Source organism: Cydia amplana, chromosome 3 (assembly GCF_948474715.1).
Source record: "Cydia amplana chromosome 3, ilCydAmpl1.1, whole genome shotgun sequence".
NCBI classification, from domain to species: domain Eukaryota; kingdom Metazoa; phylum Arthropoda; class Insecta; order Lepidoptera; family Tortricidae; genus Cydia; species Cydia amplana.
In genome coordinates, this window is record NC_086071.1 from 17,983,894 (window position 1) to 18,003,921 (window position 20,028).

Genomic DNA, 20,028 nt, shown 5'->3' on the forward strand with positions numbered 1-20,028 from the left:
ATGTCTGACATTAGTACTAGCGGCAACCGCTTGAACTAATTTTACTCCATAAGATTTAACGTAGAAAGTCTGCCAAAATGAGGGCAGCACCAGTCGTGCACCTAGCGAATAGATAGGAAGCGGTGGACTCGAGGATGGTAGTGATTTAATAAAATGTAAAATACTTTAGTATTATCCCTTTTATTACCTAACGGTATAGTAGATTTTGGCTATCATTATTCAGCACTAGCAGTAACTATACTACTATTAGAAAACCAGTGGTCACCAATTAGTTTCTTCAGGGATCCGGTTTTTAAAATACAATTACCATCGCGGTCCGTTTCTACTTGAGTTTATTAAATAAATAAAGGTTGGCGGTCCGCCATTTGGTGACCCCTGAACTAAACTAACAGTTTCCTTTTATTAAATTCCAGAACGCCCAGAACCAGCAAGCGGCTGGCAACGTGGGCGGCGTGGGCAACGTGAGCGGCGTCGGCGTCGGCGGCGGCGTCGGCGTCGGCTCGCTCGGCGTCGGCGCGCAGCAGCCGCTGCAGCACATGATGCAGCAGCCGCGCATGCAGCCCATGCATCAGATGCTGCCCCAGCAAGGACAGGTAATATATTTATTTATTTATACAAGGAATTCCAACAGCTATGAATGATACATTAGACTTTTTAGATAGCATTATTCATTTTAGTATTTCTGTTGTTTTATACTAAATGCTTATAGTAGTTTATGCAACAGTGATATAATAAGGGTTCTTAAAATTCAAGGGTCGAAGTTACAAAACGAGACGTAGTCGAGTTTTGTAAAAAAAGACCCGAGAATTTTAAGAACCAATTATGAGCTGTTGCATACATTACTTTTTCTATGACAGCTGAAAAAAAAAAAAAAAAAATTATTAAAAAAAAGAGTTATTATTAAAAAAAAAAGAGTTATTATTGTAAATGAAAACATACCTCTTTCAATCAAGATGATCGGAACTTGTATCTTTAAAAAAAATAAAGCAGTTGTATTATACTCATAAGATGACTGCTAGCAGTCATCTTATGAGCCTATAGACAAATCATTCAAATGACATTGCTTTAGATATCACTGTCAGTCATTTAATTGACACATTTAAGTGCTGGAGTAGAAAAACGTAATTTAGATTAGTGCAGCGATATTCCGATGTTTTTTGAGTGATTATGTTGCTTCCTTAATAGTAGTTTATGCAACAGTGATATAATAAGGGTTCTTAAAATTCAAGGGTCGAAGTTACAAAACGAGACGTAGTCGAGTTTTGTAAAAAAAGACCCGAGAATTTTAAGAACCAATTATGAGCTGTTGCATACATTACTTTTTCTATGACAGCTGCAGCAGCAAAAAAAAAAAAAAAAAAAAAAGTTATTATTAAAAAAAAGAGTTATTATTAAAAAAAAAGAGTTATTATTTAAAAAAAATTGAGTTATTATTTAAAAAAAAAGAGTTATTATTGTAAATGAAAACATACCTCTTTCAATCAAGATGATCGGAACTTGTATCTTTAAAAAAAAAAGCAGTTGTATTATACTCATAAGATGACTGCTAGCAGTCATCTTATGAGCCTATAGACAAAGCATTCAAATGACATTGCTTTAGATATCACTGTCAGTCATTTAATTGACACATTTAAGTGCTGGAGTAGAAAAATACTATATTTTGATCCTGGTTTATGTTTTGACCCTGTATGAACGTTGCAGGTCGGCGTGCCGGGGGGCGGCGTGGGCTCGGTCGGCGGAGTGGGCGTGGGCCCCGGCATGGCGCACGGCGCGGGCTGGCTGCGCGCGGGCGTGGCGCAGGCCGGCGTGCGGCCGTACGGCGTGCGGCACGGCGCGCGCTACTTCGGCGCGGGAGCCCTGCCCCGGTCGCCGCCGGCGTCGTCGCCGCGGCCGGCGGGCGAGCTGCTGCTGCTGCGGCAGTCGCCCGCGCCGCCGCCGCCGCACCCGCCGGACGACCAGCTGCCGCCCATGACGCCGCAGGACCAGCTGACCAAGTTCGTGGAACAGTTGTAGTGTACATAGTGCCGCGCCCTGTAAATATAGCCCGAGCCCGGCGCCCGCCCGCCCTATTTATTTACGATGAAATTATCGTTAGCGACGACTAAATTAAGTATTATGAACGAATCGAGCGCTCAATGTACAAATTGTAAATATGAGAGGAGTACACGTGTCCGCTTCTAATTAATGTAAGTTGTTCGTAGCGTAGGTACATTATGATACTTATTCTGTTTATTGTAATTAAATCATTTTATAATATAATTATGTGATCATTATAAATTGTTGTTTCTCTTGCCCGTTTTCCCACACTTGCCGACTTCATAATTAAATATTATGATTTTGTCATCTGTCTAGCTATCACACCGACCGACGGGGGCGTTGCCGATTATAAATAACGCCACGGACATAGCCTATGTCACTCGTGATCACACTGATGAAGTGATGACGTAAGGATTCTAATGATCCGTCATAGATCTAAATCCGCATTCAGAAGTTATGATGAAATAAGAAACCCCCTCTTTGGGGTAGTTTGTAAAAATGTAAACATTACATCTTTGAGATTTTCACTTTGGGAACTTAAAATCTGCCCATCAGTAATTACAGTCTAAACCCATATTTATAATTTAAAATGCATTTGGTTGTATGTTTCTATCTTCATAACGCAAATGAAACTACATTTCCATGTTAAAAATAATTTAATATACATATTGAAGAGTCAACCTGCATAGCATACAATTTGCATTATTCGCTGTATTTTACAGTAGGCTCCAATACAGAGCTCCAAGTGCCATAAGCAAATAATTAAGCCACATCAAGCGTGTCGCTACAAGTACATGCGGCCCACACCAATTTTGGTGTATAGCCAAAGTAGTTGCCGCGCACCGCTATGGAACGGACGCCTGCTCGCGCTTACGCCACCTAGTGGTCATATCTGTCGTAATAGACGCGTTTTGTTTGAGAGTGAATCTTCTGTACTAGTACTTTAATTATTCTGTGGCCACATCGAGCTCTTAAATTTTCTCGTATCCAGAAATAGATAGTTGATAGCCTCTGAAGGTCCACAATCCTGCCTATAGGTACTGATTTCTTCAATGTAATATAAACCATTTTCAATTGGAATAGAGTATCATTTATTTTGTTTCGTTCAATTTCGAAATATTAAATTCAACCGTATTTCCTTCATTATAAATACATGACCGCAAATACTGCTACACTAATTCGGGATACCAGTTAATAATCCTTACATTTCTATTAAATAAATAAACCCTAAATAATTTTTTTTTTATGGACTTGAGGGCGCTAAATAATATTACGTAATATATTTCTCCAACTGCTGCCACCGCTTGACCTCTAGCTTGTCCGTGAACGCTCGCTTCCGGTCGCTCAAGTCTACTTCCGGCGCGGGCTCCGTGGCGTGTCTCTGGAAATGTATGATGGCGGCCAGCAGGCTCCAGATTGTGAACTCTGGCCAGAGCACGTCGGTGAAGTAGAGGACGGTGTCGGAGATCTGAAATTACCGGAAATATTTAATAGTTATTTGTTTTACAAGGGGGCAAAATGCTTGTTTAACCGCTCGTGCTAATATTGATACCCGAGCAAGCGAAAGATTCCAAAATTGAACCACGAGCGTAGCGAGTGGTTCGAAAAATGGAATCTTGAGCGTTGCGAGGGTTAAACAAAATTTGCCCCCGAGTGAAACATAAATTTTTTCACCACAATCCGAATAAAATATTAACTGTAACAAAATCAAATCCAAATGAATGTTAATTAATATTTATCATTCAAAATCATCATTTAAAAGTAAATTCTACCAGCAAACATAAGAAAACAACTCAACTTTTGCATTTGATTACTTTGCCTCACATGTGAATAAAAGGCAACTTTGCTATCAGTTTTTGAACAATCAAGAGAGCCTTTACCAGTTGGTGTGGTGAAAAATAATAAGGTTAGACAGAAGTGAGCACCGCGACCTTGGTGCGCCGCACCCATAAGTGAGAGGGAGAAAGAGATATCTTTTATTCGCTCTCACTTATGGGTGCGGCGCACCGTGACCATGAACGTGTTACGGCTTTAAGACCGCATTTTCTTTTGTTAAGAGAGTATTTTCTTTCGCGGTCGAAGGGCGTAAAGGGTCCTTTTATGTGTAGAAATGTGAAGTATTACTTGAGAACAATGAGTCGTTGGCCGTTATGAGTGGTTGCTGTCTATCTACCGAGTCAAAACATTATAAGTTACAGTTAAATAAATGTGAGTTGTAAATTAAAAGCAGTAAGTAGATCGCGTCTTTACCTTGAGGCCAGAGCTAGATGTCTTTGTCTTATTAGCCAGAGTAATCAAACAGCCTGACTTTCCCCTGACGCCCTAACGTCATCAGACAAGCTCTGGAGTCCCTACCGTATTGCATGCTTGCTTGTAATTACCTGCCAAAGCATGAAGTCTGATAGCCTGACCTCGCCCGAGGTCCTGACGAGGAGGTCGGGCGGGCTCAGCTCTAAGGTCTCCGAAATGAGCTCCTCGTCTATATCATCAGCGGTTAGCTCCTTGTTCCTCACACCTTCGATGACTTGCGACGCGGCGCGAGTGATTTCATCACGGGCTGGAATGGTATAGTATCAAATTAGTAGGTACATAATTGTTTTCCATCGTACTTTCTCGGAAACGGCCGTATATGTCATGTTACTTCAGTCAATCTCAGTACTTTTTGTACCGAGACTCACTGAAATAGCAAGACACAGTGGATGCTGTCAGTTTTAGGAGGCCGTGCCGTACAGCCGCGATCGTGGCCCACAATAAATAGACTCGCCGGAAAATCAGCGCCGACTCTCGGGTCAGCATTATGCTGAGGCGAGCCCATTTCGTGGTAAACAATATGTAAATATGAATTTCTAACCTTTATCATGTTATTTTTGTATGTTTAACTAGTTTATCACGAAAAATAAATGATGTATGATTTATTTACATTCGTTTTTGAAGCTAGGTGTCTCATTTTTAGGGTTCCGTACCTCAAAAGGAAGAACGTTTTGCGTCTGTCTGTCTGTCGGTCCGACCATTCCCCCCCCTTTATCTCCGAAACTAATGCGTCTAAAATTTTGAAAAAAATACTCAAAAAGTAGTTCTTTACCAGATGACAGAAAAACCTATTAGAAATTTGCAGTCAAGCGTGAGTCGGACTTAATTATTTAGTTGTTGATCCGACCCCTACAAGGTTAAGACATTTTTCATTCACATCCCACATAAAAAATACATTACTGAAAATGGGGTAATGTACAGAACCCTTGGAGTGTGAGTCCGACTCGCACTTGACCGGTTAATTATTACGAGTTGAGTATTATGGCAACTTACAAGTGTAAGAGTAAGCAATGTTGAGCCTCAGCTTATTGTTGTGCCTGGTCAAGAGCATAGCTTTGGCTACTAGTGTCTGCAGGTCATCGGGCAGCAGTGACAGGCGTCCGGCCACGTGAAGTCTTACGCCCCACTCGTTTATCTGGTCTCTGTGAAAAGTAAAACATAATACTCCTTAAATAAATGTCATATACTAAGAAAAATTAATTTGTCATAAACAAATTAAAATATTTTCTGAAAATAATCTAATTTGTTCTAATACATAATATTCCTCATTATAACAAAGTAAGGTTTGTTTTAGAATAGTTCTTTTTTGTCAGCAATAAATTAGGTTTTATTATATTTAGTTGGTAGTGACTACCTAATGAAACTGCTTCCTGGGTTAAAAAAAAATCCAGGGTTGTGATAAAAACACAAATAAATGCCCTTACCAGGTTCCAGAGTTATGGATGTTTTCTACATAATATAAGTAAAAATATCTTTATCACCCAATACAGAAGCATTCTTGAGTTCATCATGGGACTAAGTTGAGTTGTATAAAATGGTATTACAATATTTATGTGTTTGTAACAACTTACATTTCATCTAGTAGCCTTTGGAACTTGTCTCGAGCCAAATCCATCAATCCATTAACTTCCTCTTCTGTTCTCTTAAAGTTCTCTATACTGAATGCGTAGACAGTCACCTCGGGTATGCCTAGATCCAGACACCACTGTAATTAAAAATTATAATATTACAGTGCAGTAACATGTGATTAGAAGTGTAAATACTTACACATAAAGTTTGTAATTTTACCCATTTTACCTTTAATGTTTCTGACAGTTTATTAAATCCTTCTGAGTGCCCCTTACTACTTTGTACACTGTGTTTTTTAGCATATCTACGATTCCCATCCATTATAAAAGCGATATGCTGAGGTACACGGCCGCACTTTACAACTTTTATGCAGAAAAGTTGGAAAAAAGAAACACTGTTCTCATTTACCCAAGTAGACATGACGAACAATTTTCCACTATTATCACACTACACCACTATAAACACGATTAAATTTATCCTGTATTCGTGTGGTAACAATAAACCAATATTTCTTAAATTTTGGAAATGCACACATAAAATAAAAACACGTAATCTCTTATCAACATATTACAAGTACGTTCGAAAACGACCGACAACTCTGACAAGTGACATTTTGTCAAATCAAATTTTTTGATCATAATCGTTTCTGAACGTACCCCGGTGTGGAATCAAAATCGTTTTTTTGCTTAACTCGAACAGCAAATCAGTGGAAAGCCATAACATACTACCGCACCGCACCAAGGTCACAATGCGCCTCACTCATACTAAGTAAGATATCTGCTTCTCGCTTTCATTCTTATATGGGTGCGGCGCGGTGCGGTAGTGTGTTATGGCTTAAATTTTGCCACCAATGCCACACTGCAAATAGTTCAATGGCAACATTATTGTTCAATTGTCAATAGGTTTTTAACCTACGCTTTGCACGCGAAAACTAATATTTTATATTTTTATTTTCGCAATAGTAAGCAGAGTTATAGCAACATAATTATGAATAACATGTTCAAACTAAAACTGTCCGCACTGGGACACCCAAATCCTGAGAGCTTTAACTGCAATGGTCAGTATATTGTTAGCCGGGCTCCGGGTTTCATATGGTTTGCTCTACGCTGGATTCTCCTAAATTTTTGGTATTATTGCAGATAAAACAGAGTACAGAAGTGTAGTTCTATGGCTCGAAGACCAGAAGATAAGACATTACAAAATTGAAGAGCGGGAAGGGCTTAGGCAAATCGAAGCGGACGAATGGGATGCGGCGTATGACACATATCAGAAGGACCTCGTAAGCCCTGTTATTGGGGGCTCCCCGAATGAGCAGCTCAACTGGCTGATGTCGTATGCCGTCCGGTTAGAATACGCTGACAATGGTAGGATTTTTCTAAATTATTTACCCTTGTTTTCCATCACATTAAACCTATTTATGTAGTTGAAAACATTTTCTGCTATCTTATTTCTTTAATCAAATACTTTTTACAGCTGACAAGTACAAAGAGATCAAAGTAGAGCAACCGAAACAGGCTACACCTAATGTAGTATCTTCAAACCCATTGGATAATCTTGATTGTAAGTATACAATTATAAAAACCTTTAAGCATTAGAATTAACACGTTCACTGTCACATCTGTTAACTGTCAACCTTACGGCCTTTTAATACAGGCTTGCCGTGACCCATATGTGGGGCACGGGACAGTGAATGTGTTAAAAGAAAGAAATGTATGTATCCAAAATTATACAGTCATGTTATAGTATAGTTCAATAGTTTTTCTAAGATCAAGTATGCCTACGTCATATTAAAAGTATGGCAAAACTTGATCTTAGCAATCGTCTGATTTATTTGTAGTCCGTCTGGACTACAAATAAATGCATTCTATTTTATAGCTATCATTTGTATGGTAATTGAGCTTAACCGATTCAATGCGTGTTCCATTTTCGAAAACTTTTGGCTGTGGTGGTGAACAATTATTTCATGACAATCGTGAGGCGTACCTGTAAGAGGGATATTATAAGTAGACTATGGCAACACCAGACATTGTCATGATGGCTTGATGTATGTAGACAGTGTTGATTAAATAAAGATAACTTTTAATAAAAACATCTTCTTATTTACATGGCGCAGTCGAATCTAAAGTGAACGAACGTGAACAGTATTAGGAGAAGTAAATGGGCGCAGTGGTTAGTGATGTGAACTTATAAAATGGAAACTCTAAAACAACCGCCGCCATTATCCCTACAAGGAGATCCATCGGAAAATTATAAAAAATGGCTACAAAGATTTAAACTCTATTATACTGCCACGGGGGCAAAACAACGATTAGATGAAGAAAGCAAGATTGCTTTATTTCTTCATTGCATTGGTGAAGAATGTATAGAAATTTACAATAATTTTGACAATGAAAAAATTAAGACCTATGAAGAGCTCGTTGAGCAGTTCTCAAAATATTTCTTGCCACTAAGCAATGAAAGTATCAACAGAAATGTCTTCTTTAGACGTAAAATACAAGAAGGGGAGACTTTGGACGAGTATGTCAACACATTGAGGACCCTAAGTGCAGACTGTAATTTTGGAACACTTAGGGACAGTTTAATAAAAGATCAGATAATTAGAGGAATTAAAAAGAAAAATGTTGTGGAACGTCTACTCAAAGAATCTGACCTGGATTTGCCAAAATGCATAAAAATTTGCAAAACATATGATTATACAGAAAAACAAATTAAGGACTTTGATGTTGAAGAACAAGCAGTAAGTGTAGTAAAGAAGGACAAAGGCTATAGTTATAGATCTAAAGAAAATACTGATCAAAGAAAACAACCAGAGAGAAGAAATTATGGATCAAGAAATATGAGAGATCAATCTGAGGAAGCAGGTACAAGTGGATATCAGCGGTCACAGTCTACTACCAGACCTCCATGTCACAGATGCGGCTTTGTACATGGTTTCAAGTGTCCAGCGTTTAATCAGGTTTGCAAAAAGTGTAACAAATTCGGGCATTACGGAAAAATGTGTAGAAATGTCAAGAATGTGAATGTAGTAGATCTGTCATCGGATGAAAGTGATATTGTGTTAGGTATGGTGCAAATTAATTCGATTCAAAGGAAAGAAGACTATGAGGCCATTCAAATACATGGTCACATTATAGACTTTAAATTGGATACTGGTGCGGACTGCAACGTGCTTCCATTAAGGTATGTTAAGAAACTCGGATTAGAAAATAAAGTGGAAAAAAATGCAAATAACTTGTATAATTATGAAGGAACAGAGCTGAACTGCGTCGGTAAAATTAAATTAACTGGAAATTTTATAAATAATAGACAAGTACAATTGAAATTCTATGTTATCGACTCAGTTCGCCCGATTCTACCAGTGTTAGGTCGTAAATCAATATTCAAGGAAGAACTAATGGAAAGAAAATATCTAAATTGTATAAAAAATGACTGTAATAATCTCACAGAAAATTATAAAGAACTGTTTGATGACAAAATTATAGGCACTTTAAGTGGTTCAGACTATAAAATCAAGTTAAAAGAAAATGCTCAGGGCAAAGTGGAATCTTGTAGGAAAGTACCAATATCATTACACGAGAGCTTGAAAAGGGAATTAGATAAAATGGAAAAACTTCAAGTTATTTCAAAAATAACAGAGCCGACTGAGTTTGTTAGCAATATAGTTATTGTAAAAAAACCGAATGGGAAAATTAGAGTTTGTTTAGATCCAGGAAATTTAAATAACTGTATTATGAGGGAACATTTCAAATTACCTACCTTTGAAGAAGTGTCTAGTAGAATGGCAGGTGCTAAAGTATTTAGTAAACTGGATGCATCTACAGCATTCTTTCAAATTAAACTTCATGAGGATAGTGCTAAACTGTGCACGTTCTCTACACCTTTTGGTAGATATTATTTTAAACGTCTACCATATGGGCTTTGTTCTGCACCAGAAGTTTTTCATCGTAGATATAAAGAAATTTTTCAAAATATAAATGGATGTGAAGTGTTTGTTGACGACCTAGTAGTATATGGTAAAGATCAAGCAGAACATGATGAACGTTTATTAAAAGTATTACAAATGGCAAAAGAAAATGGGGTAAAGTTTAATTCAACTAAGTGTGTATTTGGAAAGTCAGAAATAGAATATCTAGGACACCTACTGACTAAAGATGGTATAAAGCCTGATCCTACAAAAATAGACTCTATAATTAAAATGGAAAAGCCACAAAATGTAAAAGAATTGCAGCGCTTGTTAGGAATGATCACATATGTGGCCAAGTTTATACCATCTTTATCACAAGTTTGTAGTCCTCTAAGAAATTTAATAAAAAAAGATGTAGAATGGTTGTGGTCAAAAGAACATGATGATTCCTTTTGTGAACTTAAAAAAATATTAGTTTCAGACCCTGTGCTGCAATATTATGATGTCAGTAGACCAGTGAAATTGTCAGTAGATGCTTCAAAAGACGCTCTTGGAGCGGTATTATTACAAAATGACTTACCGGTAGCTTATGCCTCCAAATCCATGACCAGCACTCAAAAATTATATGCTCAAATTGAAAAAGAACTCTTAGCCATTTTATTTGGATGTTCTCGCTATCATCAATATATTTATGGTAAACAAATTGAAGTTGAGACTGACCACAGACCCTTAGAGTCAATTTTTAAGAAACCCATATGTGATATACCATTAAGATTACAGCGCATGCGTTTACACTTGCAGAAATATGACATAATTGTGAAATACAAACCTGGAAAAGACCTTTTGATAGCTGATGCATTATCTAGACATAATTTAAAAACAAATGATAATCTTCTAGAACAGGAAATTGAGGCTCAAGTTAGGATGGTTGTGAGTTCTTTACCAGTAACAGATAGGAAATTACAAATTTTTAAGGATGAGACAAATAAAGACACAGATTTACAACAAATAAAATATTACATTTTGAATGGATGGCCAAGTATTAAAGATATTCCTAATAGTTTGAGACCATACTTTACATTTAGTGGAGAACTGTATGTGTGTGATGAACTGATTTTCAAGAATAACTGTATTATTGTTCCACAAACCTTAAGATCAGACATGTTAGAGCGTATTCATTACAATCACATGGGATTAGATAAGTGTAAGGCTAGGGCTAGATCATGCATGTTTTGGCCGTTCATGTCAAGAGACATTGAAAATAAAGTTTTGAATTGTAGTACATGTGATAGGTTTAAGAAAAATAATATAAAAGAACCTATGCAAATTAGGGAAATGCCAAATAAGCCATGGTGGCACTTGGGTACAGATGTATTTCACTATAAAGGAAAAAACTTTATAATTGTAGTGGATTACTATAGCAAATACTTTGAAGTGTCAGAATTGAAAGATTTACGACCAGAAACTACAATAGATGCATTGAAAGCTATCTTTAGTAGATTTGGGATCCCTGAATATTTGTATAGTGATGGGGCGACTAACTATACTAGTATCAAATTTAAAGAATTTGTTACTAGTTGGGGTTTTGTACACAAAACAAGCAGTCCTACCTATGCCCAGTCTAATGGATTAGCGGAGAGATATATTCAAATAACTAAGAATCTTTTTAAAAAAGCTGATTATGAACAAAAAGATAGATACTTAAGCCTGTTAGAATATAGGAACACACCAATTTCAAAGGAATTTAATTATAATACGCCTTCAGAATTGTTAATGGGCAGGAAAATTAAGGGTTTGTTGCCTAGTATTCAGAAACCTAGTAAAGAAAATTGTAATGTGCAAAAAATATTGTATGACAATGCATGGAAACAAAAACAGTACTATGATAGAGGATCAAAAAACTTGGCAAAGCTAGATGAGGGTCAAAAAGTTGTATTACTTAATAATAATAAACCTAACAGCTATGCTGAAGTAGTGAGAAAAGATAGCAGACCCAACTCTTTTCAAATTAAAACAGAAACTGGACAGAACTTGTTTAGGAATAGAAGGTACTTAATAAATTGTAAAAATCAGAGAGAAATGAAAACTGTAAGAGATAGCCCAATATTGTATAGCGATGAGGAGGAACCGTTGACAGTATTTGAAGGGTATAGAAGAAATAGTATTGCTGATATGACAGATGATAGCTATGTTTCAGAACAAAGTAAGAATATTGTTGATGTTCAGAACTACACAGAACAAAATGAGAATGGTCAAAGTATTGCTAATGAAAATAACAATTCTGCTATAAGAACTAGAGCAGGCCGACTGATTAAGAAACCTAGCTATCTCTGTGATTATCAAACTGATTGAATTTGATAGTTTATGCTTTTATATGTGTTTTAATTATTTAGCTATTATTGTAAAAAGTCTACTTGCTAGTAGACAGACATGTCATGGTTGTAGCTGCTTGAAAAGAAAGGGGATGTAAGAGGGATATTATAAGTAGACTATGGCAACACCAGACATTGTCATGATGGCTTGATGTATGTAGACAGTGTTGATTAAATAAAGATAACTTTTAATAAAAACATCTTCTTATTTACAGTACCTTTACTTACGCCATAGGATATGATGGCACGGCTGTCGTGTCTTATGCCACACGTTAAAAACATTGATGACATGCCTGTCGTGCCATCCGCACCGAAACGGTTAACATGAATAATATTTCAATAATTGCCACAAATTAGACGTAGAATAAAATTCCTAACTGCAAAATTGATTATTTCCAGTTTCAAGTCCAGCATTCAAGCAAGGCATTGACAGAGTGTCAACCCTGGCAGGAATTGGCCCTCATCCAGACCCCAAGCTCCGCCTGGCAGCGCTGGCCAAGATCCTGAAAACAAATCCTCACCCAGAACCCCCTGCAAGTGAGGCTAACCTCGTCAAGGAACCTGCTGATGTCCTGACACTCCTCTTTGTCCAGGATTTGAGGGATTTGCAGACAAAGATTAACGAGGCATTGGTAGTGGTCCAGAAAGTTACCGCAGATCCTCGTACAGACACAAAGCTGGGTCGTGTGGGGAGATAATTGTATTTTGTTAAGTTAACATTCGCCTTAGTGTAAAGGATTTTTATGAATGACAGTTGTTAAAGTATTAAATTCTATATAAGGCTCTTAACACACTGGATCCGATTTGCACATCGGGATATCACTATAATTTATGTGCATAGCATTGTCTCCTTCAAACATTGGAGCAACATGTGAATTGAATCCAGTGTGCTAAGCGCCTAAGGTAAAAGATCATCTCTGAGCCATACAATATCTATGACACTGGTTATTCCCAAATTGGATGCTGTGCAAATGTAAAGGGAATCTTTAAAGTCCTATCCACTGAAGGCAAAAAATAAATTTAAGTTTAATATAACAAAACTTGATCTTAATCATTTCTTAACAGAAATGAGAACTGATGTCCCATTATTTCTAATGATTAAATTATGCTAAAATAAGAATGAATGTTTTATTTAATTAAACCATAACTTATGGTAACAGGTATAATATTTAACTGTACTAACCAAGCATAACAATGCAATGAAATAAATTTATAACCTTTCAAACACTGTTATTTAATTACTGGTAGTGCACTTGGCAGCAAATTGAGCTTAGGTTCTACTGCCGATTGTACCTTGGGTCTCAACCACATTCAAGAAGAGTACATGTGTACAATGTTCTGGTGGCACCTATAAATGCACAATCTGATAATGCCATACACATTATTGACTAAGTACATTAAAAAAACATGGCAAAAGTCAGATTATAAGAAATCTTTAACAATAACAAACGTTTTTCGACATGTTACATCATCTCAAGACCTAAACTACACTGTCAATGTTGTGAATTAATGAGTTTGAGAAGTAGGTCAGTGCATGCCGCCTCCCTTTTCCAGCATCTGTGCGAATCTGTTCGTGATGAGGAGAGATACGTCAATGAAGCGCTCTACACAGTTGGTGATGCAAGTTTCTGTACGGCTGTCCAGCTTGGCACCTGGCTTGTCCACGCACTTCTCCCAGCAGAAGTCGTTGAACTCGTGTATCTAAAAATGTAATCTGATTAATTTATTGTGATTAAACATAAAAGGAAGGCTACAATAGGCGCTGGTACGATACCTGAGCATGGAATTGAGCTTTCTGTTTTTCTACCATGAGAAAATCTTGGAGTTCGGAGTCTCCAGCCTTAGAACTTCCAAAGTCAGACAAGTCGCTCATATCTAGGTTTTTTTATTGTAAAACTAACGTCCTTATTTATTGTACTTTGTATCAGATTCGATTTCGATACGGGAAATTTATAGGTTATCCATATGTCAATTCAACTGTCATTTGGAAGTTTGGAATGACTGCTCTATTGTCTATGGACAAATGTTGTCTTCAAGGCAAAGACTACTTCATTATGCCAAGTAAAAGTGCTTGCACACGGTAAATGTAACTGGACTTTCGAAATGCTTGGATTTGGCTGTAGGAAGAGTATGCATAAGTCGGGCAAAATAAAGTAGGCGAGGTGCCTACTACTTCCCTATGAAGCAATGCTAGTGCCCCTTCCCTTGTTAACTTTTGCATGACATTCAGATTATTACTTATCGTATCAATTACTAAATATCTTATGCCTTTAGTAAATAAGTGCTCATTGAACATTGTGATCACAAACAAGCATGCTTATGTGAGACTTGTCTGAGATATTTGTTTAAAATGAAAAATAATACACAAAGTTTTAAGAATATAAGATACGTAGAAACATTTATTATAATATAATTAAACTTGTACCTACAGTACACAGCTCTCATAGCTCATTACTTTCTATGAAATTCAATATCTTATCAGTGATAAGTTTTCGCGCGCCTTCGTCAAAAACGAACTTGCACGCGTCTAGGGACAGCCTAGCCAGCTTCGATCTGTCCAAACCGAAAGTCTGCGCGCAAATCTGGTACTCCTGAGACAGAGACGTCGCAAAAACACCTTTGTCATCGGTCTGAAACATAAAGTAATACAATTTTCAATTAATTCATGCATTTTCTTGTTCGAGCGCCTTTGAAAATGTAATAGCAAAGTTGTATTGCGTTTCGTCTCTTTATACAGAGAAACCAATTGTACATAGTATTATAGTTTCAATATTCTGACTTACAAGTAATCGAAACTATAATACTATGTAGATTTGCTTCATGAATTTGTACTATAGTTTACTATACAGTCGCCATCAGATATATCGGACCCGCCAATGTGCTCAAAACTTTATCTTCTTGATAATTAAGACTTTGTACTGATATATGTGAATACCTTGGGTGCTCCCATATATCTGACGGAAGAAGAAAATATCCTACGTGATCCAGTCGTATCGTATTACGCGAGAAAATAGTTGGCAAATTGATTATATCTCTAACGGCTCGGCCACGACATTGAGCGACTGGCGACGGCAGCAGCGATAACCATAGGTTAGAGCGAGACACAGCGATCGGACCTTTCGCTCCCACCTATGGTTGTCGCTGCCGCCGTCGCCAGTCGCGTAAAGTCAGTTAAGTATAATTATTAACTTTTAATAAAATATTTACATACACATATTATTACGGGCACCATCGCTTCGCAGCATTCCTTAAACTGATGGGCTTCGTAAGTTGCTATCAGCTTTGTATTTACGTTGCTAGTCAAGCAAATTTCTGCAACAGAAATGCAAATTCTTAGTATTTCCCAGCAGTCCCTCCCAGCCGTGGGTATACCATGGTCCCGTGGCCTATTATCTCTGGTTTCCATAGCATTACCACAGAATAAATAATAGTACTAGGTACAGAAGATTCACTCTCTAACAAAACGCGTCTATTACGACAGATATTATTATGATCGCTAGGTGGCGCAAACGCGAGTGCGCGCGGCAACTACTATGGTTAGCCACCAAAATTGGTGTGGGCCGCATGTACTTGTAGCGACGCGACGAAATCGCGGAGTGAGCAACGCCTGGCATTACTGACCTACAGGTATCTTCAGTTGGCACAGCGCCTCCCACGTCCCCGCAGTCCCGCCCAGCCGCGGGTGTACCATGGTCCCGTGGCCTATTCTCTCTGGTTTCCATAGCATTACTGACCTACAGGTGTCTTCAGTTGGCACAGCGCCTCCCACGTCCGCGCAGTCCCGCCCAGCCGCGGCTGTACCATGGTCCCGTGGCCTATTCTCTCTGGTTTCCATAGCATTACTGACCTACAGGTATCTTCAGTTGGCACAGCGCCTCCCACGTCCGCGCAGTCCCGCCCAGCCGCGGCTGTACCATGGTCCCGTGGCCTATTCTCTCTGGTTTCCATAGCATTACTGACCTACAGGTATCTTCAGTTGGCACAGCGCCTCCCACGTCCGCGCAGTCCCGCCCAGCCGCGGCTGTACCATGGTCCCGTGGCCTATTCTCTCTGGTTTCCATAGCATTACTGACCTACAGGTGTCTTCAGTTGGCACAGCGCCTCCCACGTCCGCGCAGTCCCGCCCAGCCGCGGCTGTACCATGGTCCCGTGGCCTATTCTCTCTGGTTTCCATAGCATTACTGACCTACAGGTATCTTCAGTTGGCACAGCGCCTCCCACGTCCGCGCAGTCCCGCCCAGCCGCGGCTGTACCATGGTCCCGTGGCCTATTCTCTCTGGTTTCCATAGCATTACTGACCTACAGGTATCTTCAGTTGGCACAGCGCCTCCCACGTCCGCGCAGTCCCGCCCAGCCGCGGCTGTACCATGGTCCCGTGGCCTATTCTCTCTGGTTTCCATAGCATTACTGACCTACAGGTGTCTTCAGTTGGCACAGCGCCTCCCACGTCCGCGCAGTCCCGCCCAGCCGCGGCTGTACCATGGTCCCGTGGCCTATTCTCTCTGGTTTCCATAGCATTACTGACCTACAGGTGTCTTCAGTTGGCACAGCGCCTGCCACGTCCCCGCAGTCCCGCCCAGCCGCGGGTGTACCATGGTCCCGTGGCCTATTCTCTCTGGTTTCCATAGCATTACTGACTTACAGGTGTCTTCAGTTGGCACAGCGCCTCCCACGTCCCCACAGTCCCTCCCAACCGCGGGTGTACCATGGTCCCGTGGCCTATTCTCTCTGGTTTCCATAGCATTACTGACCTACAGGTGTCTTCAGTTGGCACAGCGCCTCCCACGTCCCCACAGTCCCTCCCAACCGCGGGTGTACCATGGTCCCGTGGCCTATTCTCTCTGGTTTCCATAGCATTACTGACCTACAGGTGTCTTCAGTTGGCACAGCGCCTCCCACGTCCCCACAGTCCCTCCCAACCGCGGGTGTACCATGGTCCCGTGGCCTATTCTCTCTGGTTTCCATAGCATTACTGACCTACAGGTGTCTTCAGTTGGCACAGCGCCTCCCACGTCCCCACAGTCCCTCCCAACCGCGGGTGTACCATGGTCCCGTGGCCTATTCTCTCTGGTTTCCATAGCATTACTGACCTACAGGTATCTTCAGTTGGCACAGCGCCTCCCACGTCCCCACAGTCCCGCCCAGCCGCGGGTGTACCATGGTCCCGTGGCCTATTCTCTCTGGTTTCCATGCCAGCATTTCTAGCACCTCCGCAGGGTTGGGGATTTCGCCGCAGTGGATTGTTACCTAAACGTAAACGTTAATCCTATAAAACGCAAAAAATGGACAACATAGTGAGTTCAAGCCTACTTGATGCTCAAATTGTTCAATAGGGAATATTACGCGAAACTATGCGTAGGGGGCGCCACTCCCACAATAAATCACAATCTAAGGGTCTACCGCAAACGAGAGTCGAAGTTTTGTTATCTAACCTCTCTATCACTCTTGCATATTCGAGCGATAAAGAGGCAGATTTCCCGTTTTCCGGTAGGCCCTTTGTAAACAAACCGCCTTGATGTATCAATGTCATATTTGATTGTCTGTGAAAATTTGTCAAAAAACAGTTTAAGGCACAGTATGTATAAGTTACTCTACGGTTTACTAAAGGCGCTAGTGCTGCGCTCTGGCGGCAAAATATTGCAGTAGTAATACTCGCTATTGACCTAATGATCATGGATCAGTCAAAATTACAAGAGGGTCAAATGCTATGTTGTTTCTATGATATATTATATGTATACCTTCATTCCAGCTTCCCGCGCCTTGGACAAGGCCGCCACAAAGTCCTGGAAACGCCCTGCACTGGGATCGCCACTGAGCTCTATACCTACAACCACTTCCGGATAATTCTTATAGAACTCTATGGCAAGGTTGGTGGTCTCTTCCGCTGCTTGTGGAGTGCATCTGCGGTCTATGGATATGATCAGCTTGGAGATTATTGTTAAGTTTATTGATGACTTTCTGAAAAATTTAAAAATTGATTACTCAGGATGGTAATCACATACTTAGATAAAAATGAGTTTGTTATTAAATTATGATACAAGTGTGCTACATTACTATGTTGGATGATACACTGGAGGTGATCCGATGTGTGTAGTGACCAATGCACGCACACGTTATGGGTGGGATATCTAGGATTATGAGCCTAAAAGTCGTTCAATAAGTTCCATGTTACAAGCAAGTGTGTCAGAAAAACTCTAGTGAATCAATAAATAAGTTAACTAGCTTATTGTAAATTTAGTCAAAGACGTCAAAGTATATATAACCATTGTTGTTAAAAAATTCTGGGTGTTTCAACTGTTTCATCGCATTATGTTTTTAATCATTAGGTATTAAGGTAAACATACTGGTGCTCGACGCGGTCCCAGTACATGTCATCTTGAAACTTAAGTCATTGTCAATAGAGGTGACAGCAGGGCTTGGAGGATACAACTAAACGAAGTAGCCATTAAGAGGCTTTCCCCTCTGTCGAAAATAGGCGGCCAACGGTCATACACAATGTATGGACTGACGTTTATCTGACATGGCTATTTTTACGTTACGCATACATTTGACGTTCCCCTCCCCCGCAAAAATCGGCAGCCTGTTTTGTACAGAAAATTACAGACATGGCGTCTCCGTTTGATTATATCCTCCAAGCAGCAGGGTGTCATCTATTGGGCATTAGCATGTCGAGCACTAGTATGTTTACCTTACCAAATACTATTTCTACAAAACAGTATCTTAAACAAACCATATATTTTTTATAATCATACTTATTTTCTACTGAAATGTTGATAAACACTGACCTAATAGCTTGTACAATAGTATCTATGTACTCTCTCTTGCTCATGTAGGGTGTCTCACGGGGAGTACTCCTAACCTCGATGTAGATGCACCCATCATCCTGGAACTCTTGAAGAGTCAGCGAGGTGGCCAGAGCCAACGCTTCAGGTATGCTTGTCAGGGAGTGCGCAATGCTGAAAACTTGGAAGCAGCTAGAAGCAAAATATCTTTAATAATTACAATTATAGGACAAATGTACCTGGAGATTCTAGTAATTATTTAAAATCAACAAAAACTAGTTGAGAAAGGAGGTGACATTGATTCATTTGATATTACCATTTTCATATTTACTTCATAGAATGTCTGACCACACTATTCTTTCTATGGGATATGAATACTGCCATACTGCCAAGTTGGTTCCAAATAAGTAGTCTATTTCTAGGAAACAGGAGCTTGCTTTAATTGTAGAATCATTAGTAAGTACTTCATGAATCAGACAGACAAAGCTTTAATAGCGCAAACAACTTACTCTGATAAACTACGTGTATCCCCAGCAGCGATTTGAAATTCGTCGAAAAAAGCATTAGTTTTATCAGGTATGCCAGAGTCCGCGTAGAGTCTTTTCAACTGCAGCATGGTGGACTGGCTTAAAGAGCCACCGAGGTGAGCATGCAGCTCCTAAAATATAAAATTAAATCAATTTGCGCACAATTTTTGTTATTTCAGGATAATATTATATCAATCGCTTACAATTTTGGGCAGCTCGCGGCAAAACGACGTTAAGTCCATTACAAATACGTTTTGGGTCGTGATAGACAGTTCGAGTGATCTAAAAACTAAGCGAATGTGTTGTTGTAGCTTGTAATTATGGACATAAATAAACAAAACAAAATTATGTTTCGACTCCTCGCCGCCAAAAGATCAAATCAAATACATGTCATTGTCATGTCATATTTAATGTTGCTACATTTTTATTTATTTATCCGATATTTAGTATAAAGTAAAAAAATACTTGAAATATTCTGGGAAGTATTTCGCATTAAATATTAATTTTTCCTACTTTGTATTTAAAGT

The 20,028-nt window shown here is 39.3% G+C and overlaps 5 protein-coding genes across 5 annotated transcripts in view; 2 read left to right on the forward strand and 3 right to left on the reverse strand.

Annotated features, from left to right (window-relative positions):
• Positions 1 to 2,277, forward strand: part of LOC134662710 (histone lysine acetyltransferase CREBBP-like) — a 40,475-nt gene extending 38,198 nt beyond the window's left edge. Inside the window, exons 23-24 of the mRNA XM_063518982.1 lie at positions 414 to 596; positions 1,702 to 2,277. Of these exons, the coding sequence (XP_063375052.1) occupies positions 414 to 596; positions 1,702 to 2,013 (495 nt within the window). The 3' untranslated portion in view covers positions 2,014 to 2,277. The remainder of the gene's footprint in view (positions 1 to 413; positions 597 to 1,701) is intronic.
• A 1,029-nt stretch (positions 2,278 to 3,306) lies between these two features.
• On the reverse strand, positions 3,307 to 6,481 carry LOC134662971 (dehydrodolichyl diphosphate synthase complex subunit DHDDS). The gene is made up of 6 exons (XM_063519275.1): positions 6,420 to 6,481; positions 6,145 to 6,363; positions 5,919 to 6,052; positions 5,341 to 5,489; positions 4,419 to 4,594; positions 3,307 to 3,505 (listed from the first exon to the last, which is right to left on the reverse strand). The coding sequence occupies exons 2-6, from the start codon at positions 6,334 to 6,336 to the stop codon at positions 3,308 to 3,310; spliced, it is 849 nt and encodes a 282-aa protein (XP_063375345.1). The 5' UTR covers positions 6,337 to 6,363; positions 6,420 to 6,481; the 3' UTR covers position 3,307.
• Positions 6,482 to 6,813: 332 nt separating this feature from the next.
• On the forward strand, positions 6,814 to 12,948 carry LOC134662583 (RNA transcription, translation and transport factor protein). The gene is made up of 4 exons (XM_063518856.1): positions 6,814 to 6,973; positions 7,056 to 7,280; positions 7,390 to 7,476; positions 12,592 to 12,948. The coding sequence occupies exons 1-4, from the start codon at positions 6,904 to 6,906 to the stop codon at positions 12,888 to 12,890; spliced, it is 681 nt and encodes a 226-aa protein (XP_063374926.1). The 5' UTR covers positions 6,814 to 6,903; the 3' UTR covers positions 12,891 to 12,948.
• Positions 12,949 to 13,567: 619 nt separating this feature from the next.
• Positions 13,568 to 14,176, reverse strand: LOC134662972 (mitochondrial import inner membrane translocase subunit Tim8). Its single transcript, XM_063519276.1, has 2 exons — positions 13,967 to 14,176; positions 13,568 to 13,893 (listed from the first exon to the last, which is right to left on the reverse strand). Exons 1-2 carry the CDS (start codon positions 14,063 to 14,065, stop codon positions 13,720 to 13,722), a joined length of 273 nt encoding a protein of 90 aa, XP_063375346.1. The 5' UTR covers positions 14,066 to 14,176; the 3' UTR covers positions 13,568 to 13,719.
• A 413-nt stretch (positions 14,177 to 14,589) lies between these two features.
• Positions 14,590 to 19,835, reverse strand: LOC134662973 (adenosine deaminase-like protein). Its single transcript, XM_063519277.1, has 7 exons — positions 19,705 to 19,835; positions 19,484 to 19,632; positions 18,978 to 19,166; positions 17,931 to 18,150; positions 17,283 to 17,439; positions 15,404 to 15,504; positions 14,590 to 14,822 (listed from the first exon to the last, which is right to left on the reverse strand). Exons 1-7 carry the CDS (start codon positions 19,741 to 19,743, stop codon positions 14,634 to 14,636), a joined length of 1,044 nt encoding a protein of 347 aa, XP_063375347.1. The 5' UTR covers positions 19,744 to 19,835; the 3' UTR covers positions 14,590 to 14,633.
• Positions 19,836 to 20,028: the final 193 nt, after the last annotated feature.

Coding starts and splice junctions, on each gene's coding strand:
- LOC134662971 (XM_063519275.1), bottom strand. CDS start 6,336: ATGTCTACTTGGGTAAATGAGAACAGTGTTTCTTTTTTCCAACTTTTC. Junction 4,595..5,340: donor CATTGCTTACTCTTACACTT/GTAAGTTGCCAT, acceptor ATACCATTCCAG/CCCGTGATGAAATCACTCGC. Junction 3,506..4,418: donor CAGACTTCATGCTTTGGCAG/GTAATTACAAGC, acceptor CGGTAATTTCAG/ATCTCCGACACCGTCCTCTA.
- LOC134662583 (XM_063518856.1), top strand. CDS start 6,904: ATGAATAACATGTTCAAACTAAAACTGTCCGCACTGGGACACCCAAAT. Junction 6,974..7,055: donor TGAGAGCTTTAACTGCAATG/GTCAGTATATTG, acceptor GTATTATTGCAG/ATAAAACAGAGTACAGAAGT. Junction 7,281..7,389: donor GTTAGAATACGCTGACAATG/GTAGGATTTTTC, acceptor TACTTTTTACAG/CTGACAAGTACAAAGAGATC.
- LOC134662972 (XM_063519276.1), bottom strand. CDS start 14,065: ATGAGCGACTTGTCTGACTTTGGAAGTTCTAAGGCTGGAGACTCCGAA. Junction 13,894..13,966: donor AAGCTCAATTCCATGCTCAG/GTATCGTACCAG, acceptor TTACATTTTTAG/ATACACGAGTTCAACGACTT.
- LOC134662973 (XM_063519277.1), bottom strand. CDS start 19,743: ATGGACTTAACGTCGTTTTGCCGCGAGCTGCCCAAAATT. Junction 19,633..19,704: donor GCCGCGAGCTGCCCAAAATT/GTAAGCGATTGA, acceptor TTTATATTTTAG/GAGCTGCATGCTCACCTCGG. Junction 14,823..15,403: donor TGGTGCCCGTAATAATATGT/GTATGTAAATAT, acceptor TTTATGTTTCAG/ACCGATGACAAAGGTGTTTT.